The 10,157-nt window shown below is 53.9% G+C and overlaps 1 protein-coding gene across 1 annotated transcript; it reads left to right on the top strand.

Moving 5' to 3' along the window:
* The first annotated feature begins 35 nt into the window (after nt 1-35).
* Krt82 (keratin 82) lies at nt 36-10,157 on the top strand. The gene is made up of 9 exons (XM_050122522.1): nt 36-440; nt 2,066-2,274; nt 4,353-4,413; nt 4,969-5,064; nt 5,386-5,550; nt 7,398-7,523; nt 8,033-8,253; nt 8,450-8,481; nt 8,954-10,157. Exons 1-9 carry the CDS (start codon nt 36-38, stop codon nt 9,187-9,189), a joined length of 1,551 nt encoding a protein of 516 aa, XP_049978479.1. The 3' UTR covers nt 9,190-10,157.

Raw genomic sequence — 10,157 nt, 5'->3', positions numbered from 1 at the left:
CTCCTCTCCAGGGATCCGTCTCTGCCTCTCAAGCCATGTCATGCCGAAATTTCCAGCTGAGCTCCAGATGTGGTAGCCGAAGTTTCAGCTCGTGCTCAGCCATCATGCCCCGGATGGTCACCCACTATGAAGTGAGCAAGGGGCCCTGCCGGCCTGGGGGTGCTGGGGGCCTCCGAGCCCTGGGCTGCCTTGGATCTCGGAGCCTGTGCAATGTGGGCCTTGGGAGGCCACGCGTGGCCTCCAGATGTGGCATGCAGGGCTTTGGGTACCGAGCGGGAGCTGCCTGCGGACCTCCCATGTGCATCACCCCTGTCACTGTCAATGAGAGCCTGCTGGTCCCCCTGGAGCTGGAGATCGACCCCACGGTGCAGAGGGTGAAGAGGGATGAGAAGGAGCAGATCAAATGCCTCAATAACCGATTCGCATCCTTCATCAACAAGGTAGGGGCAGCAGGTTGGGGTGAGGCAAGCTGCTGCCGAGCACATCCCGGAGACAGGCCGTTTGTCCATGGTCTTTAGGCATTCCAAGACTCCTTGTCATTGGAAATTCCTGCTTCTCTGTCCAGACTAGATTCACACTTGCAGTGTTCCTCCCGCCTCTATCTCCCAAGTACTTGGGATTACCTGCGTACATAACCACCTCCAATCCAAGCTGCCCCCACCCCACCGCTGAGGTGAAGCAAAGCTTAGGCCACAAGGCGACTGGTACCCAAGTCCTGCACTTGACGGCCCCAAACCAAAGCTTTGCAAAGCTACAAGGCAGAGGGACATGCCAAGAAGAATATCACCTCGAGGAGTACTGAGCTGGCCTGTCTTCCCCTAGGCCACCTGGGTTTGTCCCCACACCCTAGGGAGTCAGGATCCATGCCTAGGGCTAGGCAGTTGTTTCTGGAGACCTCAAGGATTAGGGCAAAGAAGCCTGAGTCAAAGTCAGAAGCCCTAGGTCTACCCCACCCCCAAGAAAACATAGGCCAGGGATGGACCAAAGAGAGTAAAGTCAGTTGCTGCCTAGCCTGACACCCTGAGCTAGATTCCCAGCAGCAATGTGTAGGAAGGAGAGAACTGACTGCCACAAATTGGCCAATGACTTCCTCATGTATGCCGTGACATGTATATGCTCTCGAGTATCTACATGCATGCACGCGCGCGCACACACACACACACAAAATGAATAAAAGGATCAAAGGAACTGATCCACTAACCCTGTTTTACTCTTTTTTGTTTTAATTTGGTTTTGGAGACAGGGTTTCTCTGTACCTTTGGAGCCTGTTCTGGAACTCGCTCTGTAGATCAGGCCGGCCTCAAATGCAGAGATCTGCTTGTCTCTACCTCCCAAGAGCTGGAATTAAAGGCTTGTGCCACCACCTCCTGACCCCCTGTTTTTCTCTTAAAGCCTGTTAAGTTCTGGTTATAAACACGTCACAGAGGGACGCCCCACCTGGGAGCCTCTGCAAGGTTATCAGCCTCCTGCTGAGGTGACCACTGGTCCAGGGTAGAGCAGCAGCCCTTCGATATGGGAAACCCCATACCAGAACTGCAGACCAAGCTCTGTGTGCCCAGGACTGCTCAGGGACCAGTGCAACTCACTCAGGGCTTCCAATCTTAATTCCAACCCACAAAGCTAGAAGAGGTGGCCCACAGCTGCCCACATTACTGCAACCCAGGCTTCCTTCAGATGCAGCCACATAAAGTGAAGCCGCAGAGACAGAAAAAGTCAGCAGTGCTAGGTCACAACCCTTGACCTGTGCTGAGGGACCGTGGACTCAGGCATTCATGTGGGTGTGTTTACGGCAAGGAGAGGCTCACAGAGGAAGAGGCATGGTCCAGGTCATGCAGCTACTAAATGGCCAGCCAGAGAGCTGCATGTGGGCTGCGCAGGCCTGTGAGACAACACTCTTTCCACACCATCATGGACCACCAAGGGGAAGGTGAGAGTCTGCTAAGGTCCCTAAGGTAAAGGAGACAGAAAGCTAGCTTCCTTAGGTGTCAGTCTCTGCACAGTCCCAGTGATTACAAAGCATGGTCTCCAGGTCTTTTCCTTATGGTGACACCCATTCTTGGGGCAGGTGCGCTTCCTGGAGCAGAAGAACAAGCTGCTGGAGACCAAGTGGAACTTTATGCAGCAGCAGAGGAGCTGCCAAAGCAACATGGAACCACTGTTTGAGGGCTACATCTGTGCCCTGAGACGACAGCTGGACTGTGTGTCTGGGGACCATGGGAGACTGGAGACTGAGCTCTGCAGCCTCCAGGATGCGCTGGAGGGTTACAAGAAAAAGTAAGTGGTCCCTGCCTGCCCCTAGAAAGAAACTAGAGAAAGCTGCAGAAACAGCTCAGACTTCAGTTTCCCCATCTGCAAAACAGGGAACTTGGCAGCAGAATAATTAAGTAGCCCAGAGCATCCGAATTGTTACCCACAGCGAAGCCCTGGTGTGTGTCTGTGCTCCATCTTCCTTCCCTCTGCCCAGCTTGAACGGGGGTCGCCTGCCACTTATGGAGCTTAAGTCTCTGCAGCTACATTTCTATCTACATTCTGTTCGCCAATCCCCTGCAGACTGAGAACTAGCCATCCCTGGGGCCCTTTCCTCCAGGATTTTCTGGCTTCTCTTCCCTCCATTTGACGAGCCTCTTCTCAGGATTTCCCTGACTCCCATCCAGTCATCAAAGCTCATGTTTTCTCTCTCCTGACTTCTGACTTCCCTGTCCTCCCCTAGAGGACTGTGGGTTTCTGTTAGCTGTCCCATCCCATCCACTCTCCACATGACAGACTCTGAGACTCCCTCTTGGTGTGCAGTACATGGCTGATGTTAAGGAATAGGCTGGCAGGCAAGGAAAATACCAGCTGGTAGGAGGATCAGAGAACTTGTCTCCTGGAAGGTTTTGGGTGGGTCTGCTCAGAGCCTCATAGGAATACATGGGGCTTGGGATAGGAGAAAGTGTTCCCCTGAGGAGAAATAGTACAAAAAATCTAGACAAGGGATGTGCCAATGGAGTGGATCCGGGACTGTTAAGTGTGACCCATGGGCCTTCTTGGTGATAGGAACTGAGCTGGGAAGTGATGCCAACCCTACCTCACAGCACTGGCAACCTTTACACTCAGTTTGCATGGGTACCATGAAGACTATCGGAAGAGAGAAGGGATGGGTACAGGGGCGTAGGAAGCATCTGGAGGAGGTACCATTAGACCATGACCTTGACGGATAAGTTTTCTTCCAGTAGGCTCCTTCTTCTAAAAGAGACCTAAAGCCTGGTACCAGCACTCAGGAGACTAAGGCAGGAGGATCGTTGAGTTCTAGGCCAGCCTGAGTTCAAGGGTTACAGAGTAACACTGTCTCAAAAAAAATCTTTTAATTAATTAACATAGAAGCCAGAGGGACTTTAAAAACTGAAGAGGAGGAGCAGATGACAGACAGGTGGTTGTGGGAGTGGGCGGAAACCAGGCATAGAGGGGCAAAGCCTTTTGAGAAGTACATGGCCAGGCAAGCTTAGGCTGGTTTGCAGCTAAAAATGAGATTTTGGGGTTTAAATATGAGGTCCTTCTGGCACCCCAACTTCAACAGCAAACTTATACAACACTTGACCTAGCCAGTGCTTTGTCATAAGATATCATTGGTGTCACCAACTCACAAGGGCCCTTTGAGGCAGGCCTGGGTTACCCTGTTCTGCTGGGAATACCCACGTGAAAAATCAGGCCCACAGAAGCCATCATCTGCCCAGTTTGGTTATGTCTAGTGTGACTGAGTGAGGATTTGAACGTGGGCAGTAGCTCCAGAGCTCCTTGTGGAAGCTGGGCAGAGCTCCACTGGACCAAAGAGAGATGGGCGTCAGGAACACAGGACATCTCCACGGACTGACACTGTTCATCAGTCACTAGCCACTGAACCCCAGTTTCCTTTCCCTCTGCCTTGGGTACAGTGTGTGGGCCGAGGAGCCCCCAGGGAATGGGGGGTGCACCTAAGCTGTTTCTGTGCTCTGGTAAGTAGGTAATTGCTACCTCTACCACTGGGCTTCAGGTGGGGGCCAGACTTACCCTGCAGGCAAGGAAGAGGCACAGGGTCAGCTGGGAATCTCCCTAGAATAACAGCTACCTCGGAGCAGCTTGAGGAAGATGACATGCAGTGGTGTGACCTTTCTCCCATTCCAAAGGAAATGGTTAGATAAGGGGAATTATTCCACAGCAAGAGAGTGAAGTAGCCTTGAGGACCCCAGGGGTTAGCCATCACAGATGCAGGCGGCAGTGGGAAAGATAACTATGAGATGCTCCAGTGACAAGTGTCTGTCTCCAGAGAGACACAGGCACAGCCAGAGCCCTCACCCCCTCAGAGGCTTTACCAAAGCAATGCCCCGCTCTTATAGGTACGAAGAGGAACTGTCGCTGCGCCCCTGTGCTGAGAATGAGTTTGTCACCTTGAAGAAGGTGAGGTGGTGCTTAGGGGAGCAAAGGTCCTGGACACCAGCCCTAGATCAGCTCCACCTGCATGGAAACAGGGACTGACCTGGTCACCACACGTCCTCCCCCAGTTCACACGGGTCAGAGCTGGGGAACATCAGGGCATCTGCCTGCACAAGCGACTGTCTGCCCACGTGGCTAATGCCAAGTAAGAAGACAAACACTGATTCAAACCCAGGCAGAGAGCCAACTGCCCAGCTCCTCCGCTGAAACTCAGCGTCTCTAGACCCCTCTGCAGTGGAGCTCTGGGGAGCCCCTGGCCCTGCTCTTGCCACACCCACCCCATGCAGCCCTGCCTGCATAGAAACAGAGATTGATCAGGTTTCCACACATCCTCCCTGGGGGTCAGGTCCAGGCCTTTCCTCCTACCCTTGGTGCCATCTTCCTTTGCCTCCACCTGGGTCGGAGAAGAGCCCTGGGCCCAAAGCTGCCCCTGCCATCAGCTTGCCTAGGGGCCGCTTGATGTTGGGGCATGACTGTGCACACACTGACCCAGGTCATGGCTCTTCCACTGTGTTACAGGATGTGGACACGGCCTTCCTGGTGAAGGCTGACCTAGAAACCAACTTGGAGGCTCTCGAACACGAGATTGAGTTCCTAAAAGCCCTGTTTGAGGAGGTACTGTCTGTCACTTGGTCTTCTGGGTGACGTATCAGACCAGTTCCAGAGGGACCGGGTGGGCAGGAGTGCCAAGGCAAGTTCTAAAGGGACATCTCAGGAACTCAGGGATTGAGACTCCCCAAAGTCATATTATCTATATCGGTGGTTGTCAGTTTGCCCCTGGAAAAATTCTGGGTCACCACGGGGACAAAGGGGGACAAGGACAAAGAGCAGACATGGAACTGTGGGCCAGGAAGAAAAGGTACAAGTCTCAGGAAGCCCAAGCAGGCTCCTGTCATGGCTGGACCCCGAGTGCTCATTCCTGCCTGGCCTCCTCAGGAGATCAGCTTGCTGCAGTCCCAGATCTCTGAGACCTCAGTCATCGTGAAGATGGACAACAGCCGAGACCTGGATGTGGACGGCATCATAGCTGAGATCAAGGCCCAGTACGATGACATCGCCAGTCGCAGCAAAGCAGAGGCAGAGGCCTGGTACCAATGCCGGGTGAGGCTGGGTGCAGAGGGGGCAGGGCTGGGGAGAGGCATCAGGGCGGGCAGAGGAGGAGGCCAAAGCGGGGAAAGGGGAGAAGCAGAAGAGAGGGTCCCAGTGCTCTGCGCCCCAGGAACAGCTAAAGATTTAACAAGTCTGGGCCACTCCACAGCACCAAAGAACCCCATAGACACAAGCTCTGTTCTGCCAGGTCAGGTGTTTGTAGAACAGAGGGACCCCACAGACAGGCCAGCCCTGTCACTAGGGTGCCAGGTCCCCAGCTCTGTCTGTATGTAGACTCTAGAGTGGCCCTCTAAGCAGCATGCAATCAGTATAATTGGTGTTGATGGCAGAGAAGGTCCCGAGCTTCGCAGTGTAGGCGGAGGCCACTGGCCTGGGTGTTACTGGTGGTACAGAAATGGTGATTAAGAGTGTCCCAGACTCAGTAATTAGGGGCTTGCTGGGAGGGTAAGGAGAGCTCCTGGGCAGCTGGATTTGCAATCCTGTCATCTCGTCCTCAATGCTTGTCTGTAATACAGCCCATCTCAGCAACTGCACAGAGCGCTTCTCATGGGCCGAGCACAGAGCTGCAGATACAGCAGGGACTGGTGTGGTGGCCCTCAGGCCTGCCTGATACAACAGGGATTGGGGTGGTGGCCCTCAGGCCTGCCTGATACAACAGGGATTGGGGTGGTGGCCCTCAGGCCTGCCTGATACAACAGGGATTGGGGTGGTGGCCCTCAGGCCTGCCTGATACAACAGGGATTGGGGTGGTGGCCCTCAGGCCTGCCTGATACAACAGGGATTGGGGTGGTGGCCCTCAGGCCTGCCTGATACAACAGGGATTGGGGTGGTGGCCCTCAGGCCTGCCTGATACAACAGGGATTGGGGTGGCCCTCAGGCCTGCCTGATACAGCAGGGACTGGCGTGGCCCTCAGACCTGCCTTCCTGTCATTTTCCTTCTTAGAGGCAGGGTCAAGGGCCAGCAATAAACAGGACAGAGCACCAGAGTGTCTGTCAGGTGGTGACACTCAACATAGCCATGAGTGGGTAGGAGGATGACACACAGGAGTGTGTGGAATGTAGCTTTAAATAGGGTAGTGGGGGAAGAGGTGATACCAGGCTGTCCCTGTCTGAAGGAAAGACAGGACCAGCGACAGCCAGCCCCGTGGGAACACTCAGTAGTTTCCAAGGACAAACAGCTGTCAAGAGGGGCAGGAGATGGCATCTGGAAAAGCAGGAGCGTGGACACCTGACCTGTTCTTGGAGAACACGTGATGCCCAGAAGCAGAAAGCAGGAGAAGGGCAGCTAACCTTAAAGAATGTGTTTCACCTTGAGTCTGATTTCTGGTTTTTGTTGTTGTTGTTGTTATTGGGGTTCATTTGCTTGCTTGCTTGTTTGTTTGTTTGTTGTTAGCCAAAGCAAGACACAACATTTTATTTCGACTATTCAACTCTAGGCTGAACATACAATCCTTTCAATGTCCAGAGGGACATGGAAAATGGAAAGAAGCCTCAGAAAAACTCAGGGTTTGGGACAGACAGAGAAAATGGAAATAGCCCTCAGCAAAGCTCAGGGTTTGGGGCAGAGAAAATGGAAATAGCTCTCAGGAAAGCTCAGGCTCTGGGGCAGAGGAAAAGGGACCAGATACAAAAGAAGGGATCTGGGAGCTTAAGGGACAGAGATTTGGGGCTGCGTGAATAAGAAGTGGCCTCAACACTGGTGAGAGAACCAGAAAAGGAATGGAAAGCAAGATGGGTATGGGATACGTGTGGGCATGGAGAAGAAGCTGGGAACAGTGAGGAAAGGACTAAGAGACGCCACAGCGAGGGCCTGGGGTCTCACCTCTCTGTCCCGGCAGTATGAGGAGCTGAGACTGACAGCTGGGAACCACTGTGACAACCTACGCAACCGCAAGAACGAGATCCTAGAGATGAACAAGCTGATCCAGCGGCTGCAGCAGGACATTGAAACAGTCAAAGGCCAGGTGACCAGAACCCTGAGGCTGGGGGAAGCCTCTAGAGGCCCCCTTGCCTGCTGGGCCCTGCAGGGCGGGACAAACATTGCTTGTGGGCAGGGCTGAAGAGAGACAAGCCCAAGTCACCTTGTTTCATAGGAGGCAAGCCCTTCTCTGCAACTGCCTACCCACAGCACGGACAGACCACAGAGTCGGCTGGCCTGCCGTCAGCAGTAGTGTGGAAATAGATTTCAAACCCAGACTCTAGCCCTGGGATCCTAACCTCCAACATGACTAAGGTGTTCATAAAATTAGACCTACTCAGTTCTCCTAGGCTAGTGAAAAACAGCCAGGCACTAAAATCTCTAGCCACAGCCCCACTCCTACCCACCCTTAGCTGCAGGAAATCCCAGATCTCCCAAGAGGGAGAGCCTTTTTCCCAGGATGGGCCAGATGTACAATCCTAGGGCCTGCAGTTCTAGCCATGTGTTCCTCTGCCCATCTAAGGCCAGTGACACCTTCCTGTGCCCTCTCCCCAGCGCTGCAAACTTGAGGGAGCCATTGCCCAGGCAGAGCAGCAGGGAGAGGCGGCCCTCAGTGATGCCAAGTGCAAGCTGGCAGGGCTGGAGGAAGCCCTTCAGAAGGCGAAGCAGGACATGGCCTGCCTGCTCAAGGAGTACCAGGAGGTGATGAACTCCAAGCTGGGCCTGGACATTGAGATCGCCACCTACAGGCGCCTGCTGGATGGCGAGGAGCACAGGTGAGCGGAGGGGAGGATGGGCATCAGGGTGGTTGTTATCCTGCCTCCCCAGGGTGGCTGCTGCTGTTGCCAACCCACAATCTAGGAAAACAAAGCAGGGACCGCCATCGCACCTCCTCTACACAGTGGGGGATGAACAGAGCGGAGCATTCTCTTTAAGGCAGTGCCTGACTTCTTTCTTTCCTTTGTTCTCTAGGCTGTGTGAAGGTGTTGGGCCTGTGAACATATGTAAGTAGCTGAGTCATACAACCTGGATTCTGGGTCTGGGTATTTGATTAAGTGAGGTAGAAGCCCATCACTTCCACCCTGCCCTCTGGAGCCTCTCACACCCCCACGGGAAGAGCTTGCCTGCCATGTATCCTGGGCAAGTGGAGGAAAACCCAGCAGGGCCATCCCAGCCCAGGTCACCACCTCCACGAGAGGACGCTTTGCTGGAGGGTTAGCCTCAGGGTCAGCACGAGAGGCAAAAGGAGCGAGGAGACTCTGAGGGGAATCAGGCATTAGGCCTGGCTCCAACAGGCTCCTGGGAAAGAAGGGTGAATGGATGGGGGGCTTCAAGCACTGGATGTGATCGGATCTGGAGACAGGGAAGTTGGCTGCTGAAATGGCTGTCGTGGGAGGCCGTAGCAATGCTGGGAGGATCATAGTTCTGACTGGATAATCCAGGGTGGGCCCTGAGCATGCCTTCCTGTCCCCACAGCGGTCAGCAGCTCCAAGGGTGCCGTTCTCTATGAGCCATGTGTGGTGGGCACACCCATGCTGAGGACTGAGTACAGCACAGGGACCATGGGTTTCCTCAGGAGCAATGGCGGCTGCAGCGTGGTGGGCACCGGCGAACTCTACATCCCCTGTGAACCGCAAGGGATCATGGGCTGCGGAAGTGGGCGGAACTCCAGCACGAAGATGGGGGCAGGTAGCAACTCATGTGGTCGTTAGTGTTAGCACTGCCTCGGTCTGTAAACCCTGGACATCACACCTCCACAGGGCTGAAGACTAGAATCTCCCAAATCCTCCCCTCCCACACCAACTTCACATTGCCCTGGAATAGTCTTGGGAGCTGAGCCACGCTCACCTCCACTCTAATCTTCGAAGCTACATTTCAGATATCTGGGTGCAGACCCCAAGCTGGACCCAGCACGGGTGGGGAGCAGTGAGAGGGTGCATCCCCCCTCCCCGTCACCTGAAGTTGCAATGGTCAAGAGAACAACAATAGTCTAACCACTTCTCCCCAGGTGAGATGGCTAGTTGGGCACATTACAGCTTATTCTGTAGAAGGCTCCCAGCTACTTTCCTCACACAGGCAGCCCTACCCTGCCCACCCCCTACCCAAGCCTCCCTATCTCCCTTCTCTCCGGCTTTCAAAGACCTAAGAAAATTTAACTTACAGCACCCACCTGAAGCATGCACTATTATAAAAGAAAATCAAAAGGAGATTCCCCAAATCCTATTCTGAATTCCAAAACCAAGGTCCAGAATTAGAGTTCTTGGACCACTGGACGTTGCTGGTGTCTTCCCAGTCCTGAGGCTCAAGAATGAACTTTGAGTAGTATGTTAGACTCAAACTGAAAAATCTATGTAGCTCTCATTGGCAGTTGATGGTGAGACGTGCTCAGAACAAGGCTGACAGCATGTGCATAGATGCTTCTCAGACAGTGAAGAGCTAGCCTTGGCTAAGGACCCAAGCCCCAGCCCTGTCCACCTCTGTACATAGCCACTGCTTCCTGCTCCCTCTCATTTAGTACCTCTAGCGTTGAGCCTTGAGTCAAATAGGAATCTGGTTCACCCATACGGTGCCATGTAGCTGCCCCAGTCATTTGGTGACTTGTTCAGGGTCTGAGAGAGAGGAGGTGCCAGGCTGACCTACAAAGCCTGCCCACCTGGAGTTCAATCTTTGAGGACACTCT

The sequence above is a fragment of the Alexandromys fortis genome, unplaced genomic scaffold (assembly GCF_014885135.2).
Source record: "Alexandromys fortis isolate MF-2015 unplaced genomic scaffold, M_Fortis_MF-2015_v1.1 scaffold_216, whole genome shotgun sequence".
Taxonomy (NCBI): Eukaryota; Metazoa; Chordata; class Mammalia; order Rodentia; family Cricetidae; genus Alexandromys; species Alexandromys fortis.
This window is presented reverse-complemented; position numbering and strand designations above follow the sequence as displayed.

Bases quoted from the DNA above. Each gene is read 5' to 3' on its own strand.
- Krt82 (XM_050122522.1), top strand. From the start codon at position 36: ATGTCATGCCGAAATTTCCAGCTGAGCTCCAGATGTGGTAGCCGAAGT. The intron at 4,414-4,968 runs GTGAGGTGGTGC...ACTGTGTTACAG, and splicing joins AGTTTGTCACCTTGAAGAAG to GATGTGGACACGGCCTTCCT. The intron at 8,254-8,449 runs GTGAGCGGAGGG...TTTGTTCTCTAG, and splicing joins CTGGATGGCGAGGAGCACAG to GCTGTGTGAAGGTGTTGGGC.